Source organism: Heptranchias perlo, unplaced genomic scaffold (assembly GCF_035084215.1).
Source record: "Heptranchias perlo isolate sHepPer1 unplaced genomic scaffold, sHepPer1.hap1 HAP1_SCAFFOLD_603, whole genome shotgun sequence".
In the NCBI taxonomy this organism is placed as follows: Eukaryota; Metazoa; Chordata; class Chondrichthyes; order Hexanchiformes; family Hexanchidae; genus Heptranchias; species Heptranchias perlo.
In genome coordinates this window covers 104,795-131,258 of record NW_027139627.1, presented here as the reverse complement: position 1 = coordinate 131,258, position 26,464 = coordinate 104,795, and the positions used below count along the sequence as shown (strand labels likewise).

The 26,464-nt window shown below is 48.8% G+C and overlaps 1 protein-coding gene across 1 annotated transcript in view; it reads right to left on the bottom strand.

Annotated features, from left to right (window-relative positions):
* Nucleotides 1–141: 141 nt before the first annotated feature.
* LOC137317199 (polyribonucleotide 5'-hydroxyl-kinase Clp1-like) overlaps nucleotides 142–26,464 on the bottom strand; it is a 95,752-nt gene continuing 69,429 nt past the window's right edge. Inside the window, 7 exon segments of the mRNA XM_067980734.1 lie at nucleotides 142–700; nucleotides 702–767; nucleotides 769–962; nucleotides 965–1,127; nucleotides 1,129–1,197; nucleotides 1,199–1,255; nucleotides 8,064–8,667. Of these exon segments, the coding sequence (XP_067836835.1) occupies nucleotides 578–700; nucleotides 702–767; nucleotides 769–962; nucleotides 965–1,127; nucleotides 1,129–1,197; nucleotides 1,199–1,255; nucleotides 8,064–8,666 (1,275 nt within the window). The 5' untranslated portion in view covers nucleotide 8,667 and the 3' untranslated portion in view covers nucleotides 142–577.

Here is a 26,464-nt window from a genome sequence, read left to right as displayed (position 1 = left end):
TGGAACAGATATCTCCCTGAGAGAGAGGGGGACTGAGAGACACCGGTCAGCGTAGAGGATATCTCCCTGAGAGAGAGGGGACTGAGAGACACCAGGTCAGTGTACAGATATCTCCCTGAGAGAGAGGGGGACTGAGAGACACCAGTCAGTGTACAGATATCTCCCTGAGAGAGAGGGGGACTGAGAGACACCAGTCAGTGTACAGATATCTCCCTGAGAGAGAGGGGGACTGAGAGACACCAGTCAGTGTACAGATATCTCCCTGAGAGAGAGAGGGGACTGAAGAGACACCAGTCAGTGTACAGATATCTCCCTGAGAGAGAGGGGGGACTGAGAGACACCGGTCAGCGTAGAGATATCTCCCTGAGAGAGAGGGACTGAGAGACACCGGTCAGCGTAGAGATATCTCCCTGAGAGAGAGAGGGGACTGAGAGACACCGGTCAGCGTAGAGACACCTCCCCGAGAGAGAGCTCGAAACACCGGTCCAGCGCAGGTACGGTTCTCTCCCGAACATTTGGGAAACGGTGCAAAACATCTCCAGCTTTTCCCGCCGAATCCCGAACCCTCCCCCAGGAGCTACTTCAGATCCATGAAACGAATGTCCATTATGAGGAGAATGCTCTTGGGGAGCGGGGCGGGGGGGCCGGGGGAGAGCACGGTGAAGACCTGCTGCTCCACGTCCACATTGGTTACCACGATTGAAGCCGGCCACGCTGGTCTCGATGAGGTTGTCCTCGGGCCCATCGGCCGTGCTGACGCTGAGCAGGGTGGTGCACCAGGTCACGGCCGGGCATGACCGGCACCAGCTTGAGCTGGTTGTCCTGCTGCGACATGCCCAGCGGCAGGCACGAGTCGGGGATGGTCGGCGCGCCCACCTTGAAGATCTTGACGTCCGAGAAGCGCACGTCGAAGGCGTGGGGGAAGAAGCCGCCCCGGAAGCCGTAGAAGTACTCGCGGATCTCTCGTCGCGGGTCTCCCGCCGGAAGTCCTTGCTGCGCTCCACCGCCCCGCCCGACTTGGGCAGCAGCGCCGTCTTGACGAAGTGCGGCAGGTCGCGCTTGAGCTCGTTGTACAGGCGCTCCTGGTCCAGCACGATGGCCGCGTCCACCTCGAAGGCCGAGGCCGCGGTGCACCAGCGCCTGGTAGCCCGAGCCCTTCACCCAGCCGCACGTGTTGATGACGCAGCCGCTCGCCGCCCGCCCGCCGGTTCACCTCGCAGCGCTGGTTGAAGACTTCCGCCAGGCGGGAGGTGATCTGCGGGGTGAAGGGAGAGAGAGGGAAATGAGACGGGCCGAGACGAGCGACGCCGGAGCAGAGCGCGGCGGCCATTTTGGGGAGGGCGGCCATTTTGGGGAGGGCGGCCATTTGGGGAGGGCGGCCATTTTGGAACAGAGGAGGCCATTCAGCCCCCCTCGAGCCTGTTACACAGGAACAGGAGGAGGCCCATTCAGCCCCCCTCGAGCCTGTTACACAGGAACAGGAGGAGGCCCATTCAGCCCCCCTCGAGCCTGTTACACAGGAACAGGAGGAGGCCCATTCAGCCCCCCTCGAGCCTGTTCCGCCATTCAATGAGATCAGGGCTGATCTGCCTCCTAACTCTCTCCTCCCGTCTTGGCTCCATCTCCTTAATACCCTTACCCAACAAAAGTCTATCGATCTCCGCTGTGAAATGATTAATTGAGCTGACGTCGTCTGCTTTTAGCGGGAGGGAGTCCCGCACTCCTCCCACCCTTTGTGTGAAGAAATGTCTCCTCACTCCTCTCCTGAACGGCCCCCGGGCTCTGATTTTGAGGTTCTGTCCCCTTGTCCTGGACTCCCCTCGACCAGCGGAGAAAGTCTCTCTCCGTCTACCCCATCGATCCCTTTCAAAATCCCAAAACCCTCAATCAAATCACCCTCCTCAACCTTCGATATTCCCGGGAATACAAGCCTGGTTTGTGGAATCTCTCCTCATAATCCAACACTTGGAGCCCTCGGTGACATTCTGGGGAATCTGCACTGCACTCCCTCCGAGGCCGGTATCTCCCCTCGAAGGTGAGGTGCCCAGAACTGGACACAGTACTCCAGATGTGGTCTAACCAGGGCTTTGTATCGCTGTAGCAAAGGGAGATGGGAAGAGAGACAGGGAGGGAGGGAGCGAGGGTGAGAGAGGGAGCGAGGGCGAGAGAGGGAGCGAGGGGCGAGAGAGGGAGCGAGGGCGAGAGAGGGAGCGAGGGCGAGAGGGAGCGAGGGCGAGAGAGGGAGCGAGGGAGGGCGAAAGGGAGCGAGGGTGAGAGAGGGAGCGAGGGTGAGAGAGGGAGCGAGGGCGAGAGAGGGAGCGAGGGCGGAGAGAGGGAGCGAGGGCGAGAGGGAGCGAGGGCGAGAGAGGGAGCGAGGGCGAGAGAGGGAGCGAGGGCGAGAGAGGGAGCGAGGGCGAGAGGGAGCGAGGGCGAGAGAGGGAGCGAGGGCGAGAGTGGGAGCGAGGGCGAGAGGGGGTAGCGAGGGCGAGAGAGGGGAGCGAGAGGACGAGAGGGAGAGAGGGAGAGAGAGGGAACGAGGGCGAGAGGAGAGGGAGCGAGGGCGAGAGAGGGAGCGAGGGGCGAGAGGGAGCGAGGGAGAGAGAGGGAGCAGGGCGAGAGGGAGCGAGGCGCGAGAGGGAGCGAGGGCGAGAGGGAGCGAGGGCGAGAGGGAGCGAGGGCGAGAGGGAGCGAGGGGCGAGAGGGAGCGAGGGCGACGAGGGAGCTACTCACAGGCGAGAGGAGCGAGCGAGAGGGAGCGAGGGCTAGAGGAGAGGGAGCGAGGGCGAGGGCGAGAGGGAGCGAGGGCGAGAGAGGGAGCGAGGGGCGAGAGAGGGAGCGAGGGCGAGAGAGGAGCGAGGGCGAGAGGGGAGCGAGGGCGAGAGAGGGAGCGAGGGCGAGAGGAGCGAGGGCGAGAGGGAGCGAGGGCGAGAGAGGGAGCGAGGGAGGGCGAGAGGGAGCGAGGGCGAGAGGGAGCGAGGGAGAGAGAGGGAGCGAGGGCGAGAGGGAGCGAGGGCGAGAGAGGGAGCGAGGGCAAGAGGGAGCGAGGGCAAGAGAGGGAGCGAGGGCGAGAGGGAGCGAGGGCGAGAGGGAGCGAGGGCGAGAGAGGGAGCGAGGGCGAGAGGGAGCGAGGGAGAGAGAGGGAGCGAGGGCGAGAGTGGGAGCGAGGGCGAGAGGGAGCGAGGGCGAGAGAGGGAGCGAGGGCGAGAGAGGGAGCGAGGGCGAGAGGGAGCGAGGGTGAGAGGGAGCGAGAGAGCGAGGGCGAGAGAGGGAGCGAGGGCGAGAGAGGGAGCGAGGGCGAGAGGGAGCGAGGGAGAGAGAGGGAGCGAGGGCGAGAGGGAGCGAGGGCGAGAGAGGGAGCGAGGGCGAGAGGGAGCGAGGGAGAGAGAGGGAGCGAGGGCGAGAGGGAGCGAGGGCGCGAGAGGGAGCGAGGGCGAGAGGGAGCGAGGGCGAGAGGGAGCGAGGGCGAGAGGGAGCGAGGGAGAGAGAGGGAGCGAGGGCGAGAGTGAGCGAGGGCAAGAGAGGGAGCGAGGGCGAGAGGGAGCGAGGGCGAGAGGGAGCGAGGGCGAGAGGGAGCGAGGGCGAGAGGGAGCGAGGGCGAGAGAGGGAGCGAGGGCGAGAGGGAGCGAGGGCGAGAGAGGGAGCGAGGGCGAGAGAGGGAGCGAGGGCGAGAGAGGGAGCGAGGGCGAGAGAGGGAGCGAGGGCGAGAGGGAGCGAGGGTGAGAGGGAGAGAGGGAGCGAGGGCGAGAGGGAGAGAGGGCGAGAGAGGGAGCGAGGGCGAGAGAGGGAGCGAGGGCGAGAGGGAGCGAGGGCGAGAGGGAGCGAGGGCGAGAGAGGGAGCGAGGGCGAGAGAGGGAGCGAGGGCGAGAGAGGGAGCGAGGGCGAGAGGGAGCGAGGGTGAGAGGGAGAGAGGGAGCGAGGGCGAGAGGGAGAGAGGGCGAGAGAGGGAGCGAGGGCGAGAGAGGGAGCGAGGGCGAGAGGGAGCGAGGGCGAGAGAGGGAGCGAGGGCGAGAGGGAGCGAGGGCGAGAGAGGGAGCGAGGGCGAGAGAGGGAGCGAGGGCGAGAGGGAGCGAGGGAGCGAGGGAGCGAGAGGGAGCGAGGGCGAGAGGGAGCGAGGGCGAGAGAGGGAGCGAGGGCGAGAGAGGGAGCGAGGGCGAGAGAGGGAGCGAGGGCGAGAGAGGGAGCGAGGGCGAGAGGGAGCGAGGGCGAGAGGGAGCGAGGGCGAGAGAGGGAGCGAGGGCGAGAGAGGGAGCGAGGGCGAGAGGGAGCGAGGGCGAGAGGGAGCGAGGGCGAGAGAGGGAGCGAGGGCGAGAGAGGGAGCGAGGGCGAGAGGGAGCGAGGGCGAGAGGGAGCGAGGGCGAGAGGGAGCGAGGGCGAGAGAGGGAGCGAGGGCGAGAGAGGGAGCGAGGGCGAGAGGGCGAGAGGGAGAGAAGGGCGGGGGGACGGAGGGCGCGCCGGGCGGGGGGACGGAGGGCGCGCCGGGCGGGGGGACGGAGGGCGCGCCGGGCGGGGGGACGGAGAGAGAGATGCAGAATCGTAGAATCATAGAAATCTACGGCACAGAAGGAGGCCGTTCGGCCCATCGTGTCCGTGTTGGCCGAAAACGAGCCCCCCATTCTAATCCCACTTTCCCGCACTTGGTCCGTAGCCCTGGAGGTCCTGGCTCTTCAGGTGCACATCCAGGTACTTTGTAAATGAGTTGAGGGTTTCTGCCTCTCCCGCCCTCTCAGGCAGTGAGTTCCAGACTCCCACCGCCCTCTGGGTGAAAACATTTCCCCTCAGCTCCCCTCGAATCCTTCCCCCAATTACTTTAAATCCATGCCCCCCTCCCCGGTCACTGACCCCTCCGCTAAGGGAAATAGGTCCTTCCTGTCCACTCTATCTCGGCCCCTCGTAATTTTGTACGCCTCAATTAAATCTCCCCTCACCCTCCTCTGTTCCAAAGAGAACAACCCCAGCCTCTCCAATCTTTCCTCATCGCTAAAATTCTCCAGTCCTGGCAACATCCCCGTAAATCTCCTCTGCACCCTCTCCAGTGCGATCACATCCTTCCTGTAATGGGGTGACCAGAACTGGACACAGTGCTCAAGCTGTGGCCCAACTCGTGTTTTATACAGTTCGAGCATAACCTCCCTGCTCTTATATTCGATGCCTCGGCTAATAAAGGAAAGTATCTCGTCTGCCTTCTCAACCGCCTTATCTACCTGTCCTGCTACCTTCAGGGATCTGTGGACATGCTCTCCAAGGTCCCTCACTCCCTCGACACCTCTCAGTATCCTCCCATTTATTGTGTACTCCCTTCCCTTGTTTGCCCTCCGCAAATGCATTACCTCACACTTCTCCGGATTGAACTCCATTTGCCACTTCTCTGCCCACCCGACCAGTCCATTGATATCTTCCTGCGATCTACAGCTTTCCTCTTCTCTATCAACCCCACGGCCAATTTTTGTATCATCTGCAAACTTCTTGATCAAACCCCCTACATTCAAGTCCAAATCATTAATATATATCACAAAAAGCAAGGGACCTAATACCGAGCCTTGCGGAACCCCAATGGAAACAGCCTTCCAGTCCCCTTGACATTCAACTGCATTACCATCGCCGAATCCCCCACCATCAACATCCTGGGGGTCACCGTTGACCAGAAACTTAACTGGACCAGCTACATAAATACTGTGGCTACAAGAGCAGGTCAGAGGCTGGGTATTCTGCGGCGAGTGACTCACCTCCTGACTCCCCAAAGCCTTTCCACCATCTACAAGGCACAAGTCAGGAGTGTGATGGAATACTCTCCACTTGCCTGGATGAGTGCAGCTCCAACAACACTCAAGAAGCTCGACACCGTCCAGGGCAAAGCAGCCCGCTTGATTGGCATCCCATCCACCACCCTAAACATTCACTCCCTTCACCACCGGCGCACCGTGGCTGCAGTGTGGACCATCCACAGGATGCACTGCAGCAACTCGCCAAGGCTTCTTCGACAGCACCTCCCAAACCCGCGACCTCTACCACCTAGAAGGACAAGAGCAGCAGGCACATGGGGACAACACCACCTGCACGTTCCCCTCCGAGTCACACACCATCCCGACTTGGAAATATATCGGCCGTTCCTTCATCGTCGCTGGGTCAAAATCCTGGAACTCCCTTCCTAACAGCACTGTGGGAGAACCTTCACCACACGGACTGCAGCGGTTCAAGAAGGCGGCTCACCACCACCTTCTCAAGGGGCAATCAGGGATGGGCAATAAATGCCGGCCTCGCCCAGCGACGCCCACATCCCATGAACGAATAAAAAAAAAAGTCACAAAAACACCCGCCGACCATGACCCTTTGCTTCCCGCCTCTGAGCCAATTTTGGATCCAATTTGCCACTCTCCCTCGGACCCCATGGGCTTTGACTTTTCTGACCAGTCGGCCGCGCGGGGCCTCGTCAAAAGCCTTGCTAAAAAATCCAGGTGGATTACATCGACCGCGCTGCCCTCGTCGAGCCTCCTTTCGACCGCCTCAAACAATTCAATCGGACGCGAGCTTCCCTCAACAAGTCCTCGATTGACCCCCGTGCCTTTCTGAATGACGATCTGTGCCGTCCCTCAGAGGCAGAGACAGGTTTAGGCGGGGTTTCTGGCCTTGTGTGGACTCTGAGCTCTCTCTCTCTCTCCCTCTCGATTCTGTCCCCGCACACAAGGCTCGCTCAGTAATCAGCACAAGTCCGATTAGCGATGGCAGTGAGCAGAGTTTCGACGCACCCAGAACAATCAGGCTATTTACAACAAAGCAAATCCCCGTGTGCTTAATATAATCAGTAGCTAAGAAGGCTTATCAAATATTTGTCCTGGTGCTCCTTTGAAAGTTATCACCGCCCTTTCAGGCAGTGCACGGCAGGCCGTAAGAACTCCCCGCGTTAAAAAAAAAACCATTCTCCTCATCTCCCCCTCTGGTTCTTTCCCCGATTATCTTCAATCCACGCCCTCTGTCGCTGGAAACAGCCTCTCCTTATTGACTCTCTCAAAACCCTTTCGAATCTGTCAAATCTCCCCTTGACCTTCTCCGCTTTTGAGCGGAACAACCCCCCGAGCTTTCCTTGTTGGACTCCCCGTCGGAAGGTGGGGGGGGTGGGGGGCTGACTCAGCAAATCGGCCCTGCGAGGCCTGACGAAAGGGGGAAGGCGGCGGGTCTGCGTCTCCCGACAACAGAAAAGGAGGTCGGCGGGATATCAGGTGGGAGGGAGGACGAGGTTGTTCGCCTGGGCCGAGGGCCAGAGGTGATACGGCTGTCACGGAATTGGCCACGCTCACTGCAGTGGGTGTGTGTGCGCGTCTGTCTGTCAGCGGGCGTCTGTCCCAGCCAGCGGGCGCCCGTCTGCCAGCCAGCGGGCGCCCGTCTGCCAGCCAGCGGGCGTCCTTCTGCCAGCCAGCGGGCGTCTGTCCCTGTCAGCAAGAGTCCGTCAGTCAGCCAGCCAGCGAGCGCCCGTCTGCCAGCCAGCCAGCGAGCGCCCGTCTGCCAGCCAGCGAGCGCCCGTCAGCCAGCGAGCGAGCGCCCGTCAGCCAGCGAGCGAGCGCCCGTCAGTCAGACAGCGAGCGCCCGTCAGCCAGCGAGCGAGCGAGCGCCCGTCAGCCAGCGAGCGAGCGCCCGTCTGTCAGCGAGCGAGCGCCCGTCTGTCAGCGAGCGAGCGACTGTCTGCCAGCCAGCGAGTGCCCGTCTGCCAGCCAGCGAGCATCTGTCCCTGTCAGCGGGCGTCTGTCCCTGTCAGCAAGAGTCCGTCAGTCAGCCAGCGAGCGTCCGTCAGTCAGTCAGCGAGCGCCCGTCAGTCAGTCAGTCAGCGAGCGCCCGTCAGTCAGACAGCGAGCGTCCGTCAGTCAGTCAGCGAGCGTCCGTCTGTCAGCGAGCGAGCGTCCGTCTGTCAGCGAGCGTCTGTCGGTCCGTGAGCTTGTGTGCGCCTGCGGGCGAGTCAGCAGTGCGTCCCGCCACCGGTGACGAGAGCTGCCTCTGCCGGGAGAGGCATCCCTCCCACCGCCCCCACCCCCCCTCGGCCCAGCCCCCGACAACCTCTGGCCGCAACCCCTCACCTTGTTGTAAAGTTTGATGTTCGTCCCCGGGGTGGTGGATCCGAAGTGGTAGATGAGGGGGGCCTGGACAGAGAAGCCCTCCTCCACGTCGGCCGGCCGCTCCACGTACAGCGCGCCCATGGTGCCGGGGATGGAGACCGAGCCCTGGCCCACGTCCAGCTCCACGAAGGTGGGCCGCCGGCCGAGGCGCACCCCGTAGTTGAGCAGCAGGCGGCAGACGGTGGTCTTGCCCACGTCGGTGGGGCCCACCACCATCACCCGGGGCCCCCGCTCGTCCTCCCGCTCCGCCTGCTGCCTCATCTGCTCCAGGGCCGCGTGGCAGTTCAGGTACAGCAGCATGGGCGTCTCACGCGAGACGTACGCCACCTCGGTGCGCCCCCGCAGCTGGAGGGCGCAGCCGTGCCAGGTGAAGACCGCCACCTTGGCGCCCGCCTCGAAGGTGAACCGTTTGTTGCGGGTGAGCTCGGTGGCGAAGATCTCCGCCATGCCGGACAGCAGCTCCAGCTGCACCGTCTCGTGGGCCTCCACCTCGAAACGCAGCTCCGTCTCCTTCTCCAGGTCAAACTTCGCCACGGGCTGGTCGTCCTTCTGTTCCTCCGCCATCCTGAGAGGGAGGGAAAGTGGGAGCGTCAGACAGCGCGGCGCTCCCTCGGAGCCGACCCTCCGACAGCGCGGCGCTCCCTCAGTACCGACCCTCCGGCAGCGCGGCGCTCCCTCGGAGCCGACCCTCCGACAGTGCGGCGCTCCCTCGGTACCGACCCTCCGACAGTGCGGCGCTCCCTCGGAGCCGACCCTCCGACAGTGCGGCGCTCCCTCGGTACCGACCCTCCGACAGTGCGGCGCTCCCTCGGAGCCGACCCTCCGACAGTGCGGCGCTCCCTCAGTACCGACCCTCCGACAGTGCGGCGCTCCCTCAGTACCGACCCTCCGACAGTGCGGCTCTCCCTCAGTACTGACCCTCCGACAGTGCGGCCCTCCCTCAGTACTGACCCTCCGACAGTGCGGCGCTCCCTCAGTACTGACCCTCCGACAGTGCGGCGCTCCCTCAGTACTGACCCTCCGACAGTGCGGCGCTCCCTCAGTACCGACCCTCCGACAGTGCGGCGCTCCCTCAGTACCGACCCTCCGACAGTGCGGCGCTCCCTCGGTACTGACCCTCCGACAGTGCGGCGCTCCCTCAGTACTGACCCTCCGACAGTGCGGCGCTCCCTCAGTACCGACCCTCCGACAGTGCGGCGCTCCCTCAGTACTGACCCTCCGACAGTGCGGCGCTCCCTCAGTACCGACCCTCCGACAGTGCGGCGCTCCCTCAGTACCGACCCTCCGACAGTGCGGCGCTCCCTCAGTACCGACCCTCCGACAGTGCGGCGCTCCCTCAGTACCGACCCTCCGACAGTGCGGCGCTCCCTCAGTACCGACCCTCCGACAGTGCGGCGCTCCCTCAGTACCGACCCTCCGACAGTGCGGCGCTCCCTCAGTACTGACCCTCCGACAGTGCGGCGCTCCCTCAGTACTGACCCTCCGACAGTGCGGAGCTCCCTCAGTACCGACCCTCCGACAGTGCGGCGCTCCCTCAGTACTGACCCTCCGACAGTGCGGCGCTCCCTCAGTACCGACCCTCCGACAGTGCGGCGCTCCCTCAGTATATTTAAATAAACATACTCTCTCTCAATTTTATGTAGAAATTATGTACAGAGTGTGTATATCTCACCTCCTCTCTCTCTCTGTATATATTATGTACAGAGTGTGTATATCTCACCTCCTCTCTCTCTCTCTGTATATATTATGTACAGAGTGTGTATATCTCACCTCCTCTCTCTCCCTGTGTATATATTATGTACAGAGTGTGTATATCTCACCTCCTCTCTCTCTCTGTATGTATTATGTACAGAGTGTGTATATCTCACCTCCTCTCTCTCTCTGTATATATTATGTACAGAGTGTGTATATCTCACCTCCTCTCTCTCTCTGTATATGTTATGTACAGAGTGTGTATATCTCACCTCCTCTCTCTCCCTGTGTATATATCATGTAAAGACTGTGTATATCTCACCTCCTCTCTCTCCCTGTGTATATATTATGTACAGAGTGTGTATATCCCACCTCCTCTCTCTCTCCCTGTGTATATATTATGCACAGAGTTTGGAAATCTCACCTCCTCTCTCTCTCTCTGTATATATTATGTACAGAGTGTGTATATCCCACCTCCTCTCTCTCTCTGTATATATTATGCACAGAGTGTGAAAATCCCACCTCCTCTCTCTCTCTGTATATATTATGTACAGAGTGTGTATATCCCACCTCCTCTCTCTCCCTGTGTATATATTATGTACAGACTGTGTATATCTCACCTCCTCTCTCTCTCTCTGTATATATTATGTACAGACTGTGTATATCCCACCTCCTCTCTCTCTCTGTATATATTATGTACAGAGTGTGTATATCCCACCTCCTCTCTCTCTCCCTGTATATATTATGTACAGAGTGTGTATATCTCACCTCCTCTCTCTCTCTGTATACATTATGTACAGAGTGTGTATATCCCACCTCCTCTCTCTCTGTGTATATATTATGTACAGAATGTGTATATCCCACCTCCTCTCTCTCTCTGTGTATATTATGTACAGAGTGTGCATATCTCACCTCCTGTCTCTCTGTGTATATATTATGTACAGAGTGTGTATATCTCACCTCCTCTCTCTCTGTGTATATATAATGTACAGAGTGTGTATATCTTACCTCCTCTCTCTCTGTGTATATATTATGTACAGAGTGTGTATATCTCACCTCCTCCCTCTCTCTCTATATATTATGGCCAGACTGTGTATATCCCACCTACTCTCTCTCTCTGTGTATATTATGTACAGAGTGTGTATATCTCACCTCCTCTCTCCCTGTGTATATATTATGTACAGAGTGTGTATATCTCACCTCCTCTCTCTCTCTCTCTGTATATATTATGTACAGAGTGTGTATATCTCACCTCCTCTCTCTCTCTCTCTGTATATATTATGGACAGAGTGTGTATATCCCACCTCCTCTCTCTCTCTGTATATATTATGTACAGAGTGTGTATATCCCACCTCCTCTCACTCTCTGTATATATTATGTACAGAGTGTGCATATCTCACCTCCTCTCTCTCCCTGTGTATATATTATGTACAGAGTGTGTATATCTCACCTCCTCTCTCTCTCTCTGTATATATTATGTACAGAGTGGGTATATCCCACCTCCTCTCTCTCTCTCTGTATATATTATGTACAGAGTGTGTATATCCCACCTCCTCTCTCTCTCTGTATATATTATGTACAGAGTGTGCATACCTCACCTCCTCTCTCTCCCTGTGTATATATTATGTACAGAGTGTGTATATCTCACCTCCTCTCTCTCTCTCTGTATATATTATGTACAGAGTGGGTATATCCCACCTCCTCTCTCTCTCTCTGTATATATTATGTACAGAGTGTGTATATCCCACCTCCTCTCTCTCTCTGTATACATTATGTACAGAGTGTGCATATCTCACCTCCTCGCTCTCCCTGTGTATATATTATGTACAGAGTGTGTATATCTCACCTCCTCTCTCTCTCTCTGTATATATTATGTACAGAGTGTGTATATCCCAACTCCTCTCTCTCTCTCTCTGTATATATTATGTACAGAGTGTGTATATCCCACCTCCTCTCTCTCTCTGTATACATTATGTACAGAGTGTGCATATCTCACCTCCTCGCTCTCCCTGTGTATATATTATGTACAGAGTGTGTATATCTCACCTCCTCTCTCTCTCTCTGTATATATTATGTACAGAGTGTCGATATCCCACCTCCTCTCTCTCTCTCTGTATATATTATGGACAGAGTGTGTATATCCCACCTCCTCTCTCTCTCTCTGTATATATTATGTACAGAGGGTGTATATCCCACCTCCTCTCTCTCTCTCTCTCTGTATATATTATGTACAGAGTGTTTCTCCCACCTCCTCCCTCTCTCTCTGTGTATATTATGTACAAAGTGTGTATATCTCACCTCCTCTCTCTCTGTATACATTATGTACAGAATGTGTATATCCCACCTCCTCTCTCTCTCCCTGTATATAATGTACAGAATGTGTATATCCCACCTCCTCTCTCTCTCCCTGTATATTATGTACAGAATGTGTATATCCCACCTCCTCTCTCTCTCCCTGTATATTATGTACAGAATGTGTATATCCCACCTCCTCTCTCTCTGTATATATTATGCACAGAATGTGTATATCTCACCTCCTCTCTCTCTCTGTGTATATTATGTACAGAGTGTGTATATCTCACCTCCTCTCTCTCTGTGTATATATTATGTACAGAGTGTGTTTATCTCACCTCCTCTCTCCCTGTGTATATATTATGTGCAGAGTGTGGATATCTCACCTCCTCTCTCTCTCTGTATACATTATGTACAGAGTGTGTATATCCCACCTCCTCTCTCTCTGTGCATATATTATGTACAGAGTGTGTATATCTCACCTCCTATCTCTCTGTGTATATATTATGTACAGAGTGTGTATATCTCACCTCCTCTCTCCCTGTGTATATATTATGTACAGAGTGTGTATATCTCACCTCCTCTCTCTCTGTGTATATATTATGTACAGAGTGTGTATATCCCACCTCCTCCCTCTCTCTCTCTGTGTATATATTATGTACAGACTGTGTATATCTCACCTCCTCTCTCTCTGTGTATATATTATGTACAGAGTGTGTATATCTCACCTCCTCTCTCTCTGTGTATATATTATGTACAGAGTGTGTATATCCCACCTCCTCCCTCTCTCTCTCTGTGTATATATTATGTACAGAGTGTGTATATCTCACCTCCTCTCTCTCTGTGTATATATTATGTACAGAGTGTGTATATCCCACCTCCTCCCTCTCTCTCCCTGTGTATATATTATGTACAGAGTGTGTATATCTCACCTCCTCTCTCTCTCTGTATACATTATGTACAGAGTGTGTATATCTCACCTCCTCTCTCTCTGTGTATATATTATGTACAGAGTGTGTATATCCCACCTCCTCCCTCTCTCTCTGTATATATTATGTACAGAGTGTGTATATCTCACCTCCTCTCTCTCTGTGCATATATTATGTACAGAGTGTGTATATCCCACCTCCTCTCTCTCTCTCTGTATATATTATGTACAGAGTGTGTATATCCCACCTCCTCTCTCTCTCTGTATATATTATGTACAGACTGTGTATATCCCACCTCCTCTCTCTCTGTATATATTATGTACAGAGTGTGTATATCCCACCTCCTCTCTCTCTCTGTATATATTATGTACAGAGTGTGTATATCCCACCTCCTCTCTCTCTCTGTATATATTATGTACAGAGTGTGTATATCTCACCTCCTCTCTCTCTCTCTCTGTATATATTATGTACAGAGTGTGTATATCTCACCTCCTCTCTCTCTCTCTCTGTATATATTATGGACAGAGTGTGCATATCCCACCTCCTCTCTCTCTCTGTATATATTATGTACAGAGTGTGCATATCTCACCTCCTCTCTCTCCCTGTGTATATATTATGTACAGAGTGTGTATATCTCACCTCCTCTCTCTCTCTCTGTATATATTATGTACAGAGTGTGTATATCCCACCTCCTCTCTCTCTCTCTGTATATATTATGGACAGAGTGTGTATATCTCACCTCCTCTCTCTCTCTCTCTCTGTATATATTATGTACAGAGTGTGTATATCTCACATTCTCTCTCTCTCTCTGTATACATGATGTACAGAGTGTGTATATCTCACCTCCTCTCTCTCTGTATACATTATGTACAGAGTGTGTATATCTCACATTCTCTCTCTCTCTGTATATATTATGTACAGAGTGTGTATATCCCACCTCCTCTCTCTCCCTGTGTATATATTATGTACAGAGTGTGTATATACCACCTCCTCTCTCTCTCTCTGTATATATTATGTACAGAGCGTGTATATCCCACCTCCTCTCTCTCTCTCTGTATGTATTATGTACAGAGTGTGTATATCCCACCTCCTCTCTCTCTCTGTATATATTATGTACAGAGTGTGGATATCCCACCTCCTCTCTCTCTGTATACATTATGCACAGAGTGTGCATATCTCACCTCCTCTCTCTCTCTCTCTGTATATATTATGTACAGAGTGTGTATATCCCACCTCCTCTCTCTCTGTATATATTATGTACAGAGTGTGTATATCCCACCTCCTCCCTCTCTCTCTGTATATATTATGTAAAGAGTGTGTATATCCCACCTCCTCTCTCTCTGTATACATTATGTACAGAGTGTGTATATCTCACATTCTCTCTCTCTCTGTATATATTATGTACAGAGTGTGTATATCCCACCTCCTCTCTCTCCCTGTGTATATATTATGTACAGAGTGTGTATATCCCACCTCCTCTCTCTCCCTGTGTATATATTATGTACAGAGTGTGTATATCCCACCTCCTCCCTCTCTCTCTGCATACATGATGTGCAGAGTGTGTATATCTCACCTCCTCTCTCTCTCTCTGTATATATTATGTACAGAGTGTGTATATCCCACCTCCTCTCTCTCTCTCTCTGTATACATTATGTACAGAATGTGTATATCCCACCTCCTCTCTCTCTCTCTCTCTCTGAATATATTATGTACAGAGTGTGTATATCACACCTCCTCTCCCTCTCCCTGTATATTATGTACAGAATGTGTATATCCCACCTCCTCTCTCTCTCGCTCTCTCTGGATATAATATGTACCGAGTGTGTATATCCCACCTCCTTTCTCTCTCTCTGTATATTATGTAGAGTGTGTATATCCCACCTCCTCTCTCTCTGTATATATTATGTACAGAGTGTGTATATCTCACCTCCTCTCTCTCTCTGTATACATTATGTACAGAGTGTGTATATCTCACCTCCTCTCTCTCTCTCTCTGTATATATTATGTACAGAATGTGCATATCCCACCTCCTCTCTCTCTCTCTGTATATATTATGTACAGAGTGTGTATATCCCACCTCCTCTCTCTCTCTCTCTGTATATATTATGTACAGAGTGTGTATGTCTCACATCCTCTCTCTCTCTGAATATATTATGTACAGAGTGTGTATATCCCACCTCCTCTCTCTCGCTCTGTATATTTTATGCAGAGTGTGAAAATCCCACCTCCTCTCTCTCTGTATATTTTATCTACATAGTGTGTATATCTCACCTCCTCCCTCTCTCTCTGTATATATTATGTACAGAGTGTGTATATCTCACCTCGTCCCTCTCTCTCTGTATATTTTATGTACAGACTGTGCATATCCCACCTCCTCCCTCTCTCTCTGTAGATATTATGTACAGAGTGTGTATATCTCACCTCGTCCCTCTCTCTCTGTATATTTTATGCACAGAGTGTGTATATCTCACCTCGTCCCTCTCTCTCTGTATATTTTATGTACAGAGTGTGTATATCTCACCTCCTCCTCTCTCTCTCTGTATATATGATGTACAGACTGTGTATATCCCACCTCCTCTCTCTTCCTGTGTATATATTATGTACAGAGTGTGTATATCTCACCTCCTCTCTCTCTCTGTATATATTATGTACAGAGTGTGTATATCCCAGCTCCTCTCTCTCTCTCTGTATATATTATGTACAGGGTGTGTATATCTCACCTCCTCTCTCTCTCTCTGTATATATTATGCACAGAGTGTGTATATCTCACCTCCTCTATCTCTCCCTGTGTATATATTATGCACAAAGTGTGGATATCCCACCTCCTCTCTCTCTCTCTCTGTATGTATTATGTACAGAGTGTGTATATCCCACCTCCTCTCTCTCTCTCTGTATTTATTATGTACAGAGTGTGTATATCCCACCTCCTCTCTCTCTCTCTGAAAATATTATGTACAGAGTGTGTATATCCCACCTCCTCTCTCTCTCTCTGTATATATTATGTACAGAGTGTGTATATCTCACCTCCTCTCTCTCTCTCTGTATATATTATGGACAGAGTGTGTATATCCCACCCCCTCTCTCTCTCTCTGTATATATTATGTACAGAGTGTGTATATCTCACCTCCTCTCTCCCTGTGTATATATTATGTACAGAGTGTGTATATCTCACCTCCTCTCTCTGTATACATTATGTACAGAGTGTGTATATCCCACCTCCTCTCTCTCTGTGTATATATTATGTACAGAGTGTGTATATCTCACCTCCTATCTCTCTGTGTATATATTATGTACAGAGTGTGTATATCTCACCTCCTCTCTCTCTGTGTATATATTATGTACAGAGTGTGTATATCCCACCTCCTCCCTCTCTCTCTGTATATATTATGTACAGAGTGTGTATATCCCACCTCCTCTCTCTCTCTGTATACATTATGTACAGAGTGTGCATATCTCACCTCCTCGCTCTCCCTGTGTATATATTATGTACAGAGTGTGTATATCTCACCTCCTCTCTCTCTCTCTGTATATATTATGTACAGAGTGTGTATATCCCAACTCCTCTCTCTCTCTCTCTGTATATATTATGTACAGAGTGTGTATATCCCACCTCCTCTCTCTCTCTGTATACATTATGTACAGAGTGTGCATATCTCACCTCCTCGCTCTCCCTGTGTATATATTATGTACAGAGTGTGTATATCTCACCTCCTCTCTCTCTCTCTCTCTGTATATATTATGTACAGAGTGTGGATTTCCCACCTCCTCTCTCTCTCTCTGTATATATTATGGACAGAGTGTGTGTATCCCACCTCCTCTCTCTCTCTCTGTATATATTATGTACAGAGGGTGTATATCCCACCTCCTCTCTCTCTCTCTCTCTGCATATATTATGTACAGAGTGTTTCTCCCACCTCCTCCCTCTCTCTCTGTGTATATTATGTACAAAGTGTGTATATCTCACCTCCTCTCTCTCTGTATACATTATGTACAGAATGTGTATATCCCACCTCCTCTCTCTCTCCCTGTATATAATGTACAGAATGTGTATATCCCACCTCCTCTCTCTCTCCCTGTATATTATGTACAGAATGTGTATATCCCACCTCCTCTCTCTCTCCCTGTATATTATGTACAGAATGTGTATATCCCACCTCCTCTCTCTCTGTATATATTATGCACAGAATGTGTATATCTCACCTCCTCTCTCTCTCTGTGTATATTATGTACAGAGTGTGTATATCTCACCTCCTCTCTCTCTGTGTATATATTATGTACAGAGTGTGTTTATCTCACCTCCTCTCTCCCTGTGTATATATTATGTGCAGAGTGTGGATATCTCACCTCCTCTCTCTCTCTGTATACATTATGTACAGAGTGTGTATATCCCACCTCCTCTCTCTCTGTGTATATATTATGTACAGAGTGTGTATATCTCACCTCCTATCTCTCTGTGTATATATTATGTACAGAGTGTGTATATCTCACCTCCTCTCTCCCTGTGTATATATTATGTACAGAGTGTGTATATCTCACCTCCTCTCTCTCTCTGTATACATTATGTACAGAGTGTGTATATCTCACCTCCTCTCTCTCTGTGTATATATTATATACAGAGTGTGTATATCCCACCTCCTCCCTCTCTCTCTGTATATATTATGTACAGAGTGTGTATATCTCACCTCCTCTCTCTCTGTGTATATATTATGTACAGAGTGTGTATATCCCACCTCCTCTCTCTCTCTCTGTATATATTATGTACAGAGTGTGCATATCTCACCTCCTCCCTCTCTCTCTGTATATATTATGGACAGACTGTGTATATCCCACCTCCTCTCTCTCTCTGTGTATATTATGTACAGAGTGTGTATATCTCACCTCCTCTCTCCCTGTGTATATATTATGTACAGAGTGTGTATATCCCACCTCCTCTCTCTCTCTCTGTATATATTATGTACAGAGTGTGTATATCCCACCTCCTCTCTCTCTCTGTATATATTATGTACAGACTGTGTATATCCCACCTCCTCTCTCTCTGTATATATTATGTACAGAGTGTGTATATCCCACCTCCTCTCTCTCTCTGTATATATTATGTACAGAGTGTGTATATCCCACCTCCTCTCTCTCTCTGTATATATTATGTACAGACTGTGTATATCCCACCTCCTCTCTCTCTCTGTATATATTATGTACAGAGTGTGTATATCCCACCTCCTCTCTCTCTCTGTATATATTATGTACAGAGTGTGTATATCTCACCTCCTCTCTCTCTCTCTGTATATATTATGTACAGAGTGTGTATATCTCACCTCCTCTCTCTCTCTCTCTGTATATATTATGGACAGAGTGTGCATATCCCACCTCCTCTCTCTCTCTGTATATATTATGTACAGAGTGTGCATATCTCACCTCCTCTCTCTCCCTGTGTATATATTATGTACAGAGTGTGTATATCTCACCTCCTCTCTCTCTCTCTGTATATATTATGTACAGAGTGTGTATATCCCACCTCCTCTCTCTCTCTCTGTATATATTATGGACAGAGTGTGTATATCTCACATTCTCTCTCTCTCTCTGTATACATGATGTACAGAGTGTGTATATCTCACCTCCTCTCTCTCTGTATACATTATGTACAGAGTGTGCATATCTCACATTCTCTCTCTCTCTGTATATATTATGTACAGAGTGTGTATATCCCACCTCCTCTCTCTCTCTGTATATATTATGTACAGAGTGTGTATATCCCACCTCCTCTCTCTCTCTGTATATATTATGTACAGACTGTGTATATCCCACCTCCTCTCTCTCTCTCTGTATATATTATGTACAGAGGGTGTATATCCCACCTCCTCTCTCTCTCTGTATATATTATGTACAGACTGTGTATATCCCACCTCCTCTCTCTCTGTATATATTATGTACAGAGTGTGTATATCCCACCTCCTCTCTCTCTCTGTATATATTATGTACAGAGTGTGTATATCCCACCTCCTCTCTCTCTCTGTATATATTATGTACAGACTGTGTATATCCCACCTCCTCTCTCTCTCTCTGTATATATTATGTACAGAGGGTGTATATCCCACCTCCTCTCTCTCTCTCTCTCTGCATATATTATGTACAGAGTGTTTCTCCCACCTCCTCCCTCTCTCTCTGTGTATATTATGTACAAAGTGTGTATATCTCACCTCCTCTCTCTCTGTATACATTATGTACAGAATGTGTATATCCCACCTCCTCTCTCTCTCCCTGTATATAATGTACAGAATGTGTATATCCCACCTCCTCTCTCTCTCCCTGTATATTATGTACAGAATGTGTATATCCCACCTCCTCTCTCTCTCCCTGTATATTATGTACAGAATGTGTATATCCCACCTCCTCTCTCTCTGTATACATTATGTACAGAATGTGTATATCCCACCTCCTCTCTCTCTCCCTGTATATAATGTACAGAATGTGTATATCCCACCTCCTCTCTCTCTCCCTGTATATTATGTACAGAATGTGTATATCCCACCTCCTCTCTCTCTCTCTGTATATTATGTACAGAATGTGTATATCTCACCTCCTCTCTCTCTCTGTGTATATTATGTACAGAGTGTGTATATCTCACCTCCTCTCTCTCTGTGTATATATTATGTACAGAGTGTGTTTATCTCACCTCCTCTCTCCCTGTGTATATATTATGTGCAGAGTGTGGATATCTCACCTCCTCTCTCTCTCTGTATACATTATGTACAGAGTGTGTATATCCCACCTCCTCTCTCTCTGTGTATATATTATGTACAGAGTGTGTATATCTCACCTCCTATCTCTCTGTGTATATATTATGTACAGAGTGTGTATATCTCACCTCCTCTCTCCCTGTGTATATATTATGTACAGAGTGTGTATATCTCACCTCCTCTCTCTCTCTGTATACATTATGTACAGAGTGTGTATATCTCACCTCCTCTCTCTCTGTGTATATATTATGTACAGAGTGTGTATATCCCACCTCCTCCCTCTCTCTCTGTATATATTATGTACAGAGTGTGTATATCTCACCTCCTCTCTCTCTGTGTATATATTATGTACAGAGTGTGTATATCCCACCTCCTCTCTCTCTCTCTGTATATATTATGTACAGAGTGTGCATATCTCACCTCCTCCCTCTCTCTCTGTGTATATTATGGACAGACTGTGTATATCCCACCTCCTCTCTCTCTCTGTGTATATTATGTACAGAGTGTGTATATCTCACCTCCTCTCTCCCTGTGTATATATTATGTACAGAGTGTGTATATCCCACCTCCTCCCTCTCTCTCTGTATATATTATGTACAGAGTGTGTATATCCCACCTCCTCTCTCTCTCTGTATATATTATGTACAGACTGTGTATATCCCACCTCCTCTCTCTCTGTATATATTATGTACAGAGTGTGTATATCCCACCTCCTCTCTCTCTCTGTATATATTATGTACAGAGTGTGTATATCCCACCTCCTCTCTCTCTCTGTATATATTATGTACAGACTGTGTATATCCCACCTCCTCTCTCTCTCTGTATATATTATGTACAGAGTGTGTATATCCCACCTCCTCTCTCTCTCTGTATATATTATGTACAGAGTGTGTATATCTCACCTCCTCTCTCTCTCTCTCTGTATATATTATGTACAGAGTGTGTATATCTCACCTCCTCTCTCTCTCTCTCTGTATATATTATGGACAGAGTGTGCATATCCCACCTCCTCTCTCTCTCTGTATATATTATGTACAGAGTGTGCATATCTCACCTCCTCTCTCTCCCTGTGTATATATTATGTACAGAGTGTGTATATCTCACCTCCTCTCTCTCTCTCTGTATATATTATGTACAGAGTGTGTATATCTCACCTCCTCTCTCTCTGTATACATTATGTACAGAGTGTGTATATCTCACATTCTCTCTCTCTCTGTATATATTATGTACAGAGTGTGTATATCCCACCTCCTCTCTCTCCCTGTGTATATATTATGTACAGAGTGTGTATATCTCACCTCCTCTCTCTCTCTCTCTGTATATATTATGTACAGAGTGTGTATATCCCACCTCCTCTCTCTCTGTATATATTATGTACAGAGTGTGTATATCCCACCTCCTCCCTCTCTCTCTGTATATATTATGTAAAGAGTGTGTATATCCCACCTCCTCTCTCTCTGTATACATTATGTACAGAGTGTGTATATCTCACATTCTCTCTCTCTCTGTATATATTATGTACAGAGTGTGTATATCCCACCTCCTCTCTCTCCCTGTGTATATATTATGTACAGAGTGTGTATATCCCACCTCCTCTCTCTCCCTGTGTATATATTATGTACAGAGTGTGTATATCCCACCTCCTCCCTCTCTCTCTGCATACATGATGTGCAGAGTGTGTATATCTCACCTCCTCTCTCTCTCTCTGTATATATTATGTACAGAGTGTGTATATCCCACCTCCTCTCTCTCTCTCTCTGTATATATTATGTACAGAGTGTGTATATCCCACCTCCTCTCCCTCTCCCTGTATATTATGTACAGAATGTGTATATCCCACCTCCTCTCTCTCTCTCTCTGGATATAATATGTACCGAGTGTGTATATCCCACCTCCTTTCTCTCTCTCTGTATATTATGTACAGAGTGTGTATATCCCACCTCCTCTCTCTCTGTACATATTATGTACAGAGTGTGTATATCTCACCTCCTCTCTCTCTCTGTATACATTATGTACAGAGTGTGTATATCTCACCTCCTCTCTCTCTCTCTCTGTATATATTATGTACAGAATGTGCATATCCCACCTCCTCTCTCTCTCTCTGTATATATTATGTACAGAGTGTGTATATCCCACCTCCTCTCTCTCTCTCTGTATATATTATGTACAGAGTGTGTATGTCTCACATCCTCTCTCTCTCTGAATATATTATGTACAGAGTGTGTATATCCCACCTCCTCTCTCTCGCTCTGTATATTTTATGCAGAGTGTGAAAATCCCACCTCCTCTCTCTCTGTATATTTTATCTACATAGTGTGTATATCTCACCTCCTCCCTCTCTCTCTGTATATATTATGTACAGAGTGTGTATATCTCACCTCGTCCCTCTCTCTCTGTATATTTTATGTACAGACTGTGTATATCCCACCTCCTCCCTCTCTCTCTGTAGATATTATGTACAGAGTGTGTGTATCTCACCTCGTCCCTCTCTCTCTGTATATTTTATGCACAGAGTGTGTATATCTCACCTCGTCCCTCTCTCTCTGTATATTTTATGCACAGAGTGTGTATATCTCACCTCGTCCCTCTCTCTCTGTATATTTTATGCACAGAGTGTGTATATCTCACCTCGTCCCTCTCTCTCTGTATATTTTATGCACAGAGTGTGTATATCTCACCTCGTCCCTCTCTCTCTGTACATATGATGTACAGACTGTGTATATCCCACCTCCTCTCTCTTCCTGTGTATATATTATGTACAGAGTGTGTATATCTCACCTCCTCTCTCTCTCTGTATATATTATGTACAGAGTGTGTATATCCCAGCTCCTCTCTCTCTCTCTGTATATATTATGTACAGAGTGTGTATATCTCACCTCCTCTCTCTCTCTCTGTATATATTATGCACAGAGTGTGTATATCTCACCTCCTCTATCTCTCCCTGTGTATATATTATGCACAAAGTGTGGATATCCCACCTCCTCTCTCTCTCTCTCTGTATATATTATGTACAGAGTGTGTATATCCCACCTCCTCTCTCTCTCTCTGGATATATTATGTACAGAGTGTGTATATCCCACCTCCTCTCTCTCTCTCTGAAAATATTATGTACAGAGTGTGTATATCCCACCTCCTCTCTCTCTCTCTGTATATATTATGTACAGAGTGTGTATATCTCACCTCCTCTCTCTCTCTCTGTATATATTATGGACAGAGTGTGTATATCCCACCCCCTCTCTCTCTCTCTGTACATATTATGTACAGAGTGTGTATATCTCACCTCCTCTCTCCCTGTGTATATATTATGTACAGAGTGTGTATATCTCACCTCCTCTCTCTGTATACATTATGTACAGAGTGTGTATATCCCACCTCCTCTCTCTCTGTGTATATATTATGTACAGAGTGTGTACATCTCACCTCCTATCTCTCTGTGTATATATTATGTACAGAGTGTGTATATCTCACCTCCTCTCTCTCTGTGTATATATTATGTACAGAGTGTGTATATCCCACCTCCTCCCTCTCTCTCTGTATATATTATGTACAGAGTGTGTATATCTCACCTCCTCTCTCTCTCTGTGTATATTATGTACAGAGTGTGTATATCTCACCTCCTCTCTCTCTGTGTATATATTATGTACAGAGTGTGTATATCTCACCTCCTCCCTCTCTCTCTGTATATATTATGGACAGACTGTGCATATCCCACCTCCTCTCTCTCTCTGTGTATATTATGTACAGAGTGTGTATATCTCACCTCCTCTCTCTCTCTCTGTATATATTATGTGCAGAGTGTGTATATCCCACCTCCTCTCTCTCTCTCTGTGTATATTATGCACAGAGTGTGTATATCTCACCTCCTCTCTCTCTCTCTGTGTATATTATGTACAGAGTGTGTATATCCCACCTCCTCTCTCTCTCTCTGAATATATTATGTACAGAGTGTGTATATCCCACCTCCTCTCTCTCGCTCTGTATATTTTATGCAGAGTGTGAAAATCCCACCTCCTCTCTCTCTGTATATTTTATCTACATAGTGTGTATATCTCACCTCCTCCCTCTCTCTCTGTATATATTATGTACAGAGTGTGTATATGTCACCTCGTCCCTCTCTCTCTGTATATTTTATGTACAGACTGTGTATATCCCACCTCCTCCCTCTCTCTCTGTAGATATTATGTACAGAGTGTGTATATCTCACCTCCTCTCTCTTCCTGTGTATATATTATGTACAGAGTGTGTATATCTCACCTCCTCTCTCTCTCTGTATATATTATGTACAGAGTGTGTATATCCCAGCTCCTCTCTCTCTCTCTGTATATATTATGTACAGAGTGTGTATATCTCACCTCCTCTCTCTCTCTCTGTATATATTATGCACAGAGTGTGTATATCTCACCTCCTCTATCTCTCCCTGTGTATATATTATGCACAAAGTGTGGATATCCCACCTCCTCTCTCTCTCTCTCTGTATATATTATGTACAGAGTGTGTATATCCCACCTCCTCTCTCTCTCTCTGTATATATTATGTACAGAGTGTGTATATCCCACCTCCTCTCTCTCTCTCTGAAAATATTATGTACAGAGTGTGTATATCCCACCTCCTCTCTCTCTCTCTGTATATATTATGTACAGAGTGTGTATATCTCACCTCCTCTCTCTCTCTCTGTATATATTATGGACAGAGTGTGTATATCCCACCCCCTCTCTCTCTCTCTGTATATATTATGTACAGAGTGTGTATATCTCACCTCCTCTCTCCCTGTGTATATATTATGTACAGAGTGTGTATATCTCACCTCCTCTCTCTGTATACATTATGTACAGAGTGTGTATATCCCACCTCCTCTCTCTCTGTGTATATATTATGTACAGAGTGTGTATATCTCACCTCCTATCTCTCTGTGTATATATTATGTACAGAGTGTGTATATCTCACCTCCTCTCTCTCTGTGTATATATTATGTACAGAGTGTGTATATCCCACCTCCTCCCTCTCTCTCTGTATATATTATGTACAGAGTGTGTATATCTCACCTCCTCTCTCTCTCTGTGTATATTATGTACAGAGTGTGTATATCTCACCTCCTCTCTCTCTCTCTGTGTATATTATGTACAGAGTGTGTATATCCCACCTCCTCTCTCTCTCTCTGAATATATTATGTACAGAGTGTGTATATCCCACCTCCTCTCTCTCGCTCTGTATATTTTATGCAGAGTGTGAAAATCCCACCTCCTCTCTCTCTGTATATTTTATCTACATAGTGTGTATATCTCACCTCCTCCCTCTCTCTCTGTATATATTATGTACAGAGTGTGTATATCTCACCTCGTCCCTCTCTCTCTGTATATTTTATGTACAGACTGTGTATATCCCACCTCCTCCCTCTCTCTCTGTAGATATTATGTACAGAGTGTGTATATCTCACCTCGTCCCTCTCTCTCTGTATATTTTATGCACAGAGTGTGTATATCTCACCTCGTCCCTCTCTCTCTGTATATTTTATGTACAGAGTGTGTATATCTCACCTCCTCCTCTCTCTCTCTGTATATATGATGTACAGACTGTGTATATCCCACCTCCTCTCTCTTCCTGTGTATATATTATGTACAGAGTGTGTATATCTCACCTCCTCTCTCTCTCTGTATATATTATGTACAGAGTGTGTATATCCCAGCTCCTCTCTCTCTCTCTGTATATATTATGTACAGAGTATGTATATCTCACCTCCTCTCTCTCTCTCTGTATATATTATGCACAGAGTGTGTATATCTCACCTCCTCTATCTCTCCCTGTGTATATATTATGCACAAAGTGTGGATATCCCACCTCCTCTCTCTCTCTCTCTGTATATATTATGTACAGAGTGTGTATATCCCACCTCCTCTCTCTCTCTCTGTATATATTATGTACAGAGTGTGTATATCCCACCTCCTCTCTCTCTCTCTGAAAATATTATGTACAGAGTGTGTATATCCCACCTCCTCTCTCTCTCTGTATATATTATGTACAGAGTGTGTATATCTCACCTCCTCTCTCTCTCTCTGTATATATTATGGACAGAGTGTGTATATCCCACCCCCTCTCTCTCTCTCTGTATATATTATGTACAGAGTGTGTATATCTCACCTCCTCTCTCCCTGTGTATATATTATGTACAGAGTGTGTATATCTCACCTCCTCTCTCTGTATACATTATGTACAGAGTGTGTATATCCCACCTCCTCTCTCTCTGTGTATATATTATGTACAGAGTGTGTATATCTCACCTCCTATCTCTCTGTGTATATATTATGTACAGAGTGTGTATATCTCACCTCCTCTCTCTCTGTGTATATATTATGTACAGAGTGTGTATATCCCACCTCCTCCCTCTCTCTCTGTATATATTATGTACAGAGTGTGTATATCTCACCTCCTCTCTCTCTCTGTGTATATTATGTACAGAGTGTGCATATCTCACCTCCTCTCTCTCTGTGTATATATTATGTACAGAGTGTGTATATCTCACCTCCTCCCTCTCTCTCTGTATATATTATGGACAGACTGTGCATATCCCACCTCCTCTCTCTCTCTGTGTATATTATGTACAGAGTGTGTATATCTCACCTCCTCTCTCTCTCTCTGTATATATTATGTGCAGAGTGTGTATATCCCACCTCCTCTCTCTCTCTCTCTGTGTATATTATGTACAGAGTGTGTATATCTC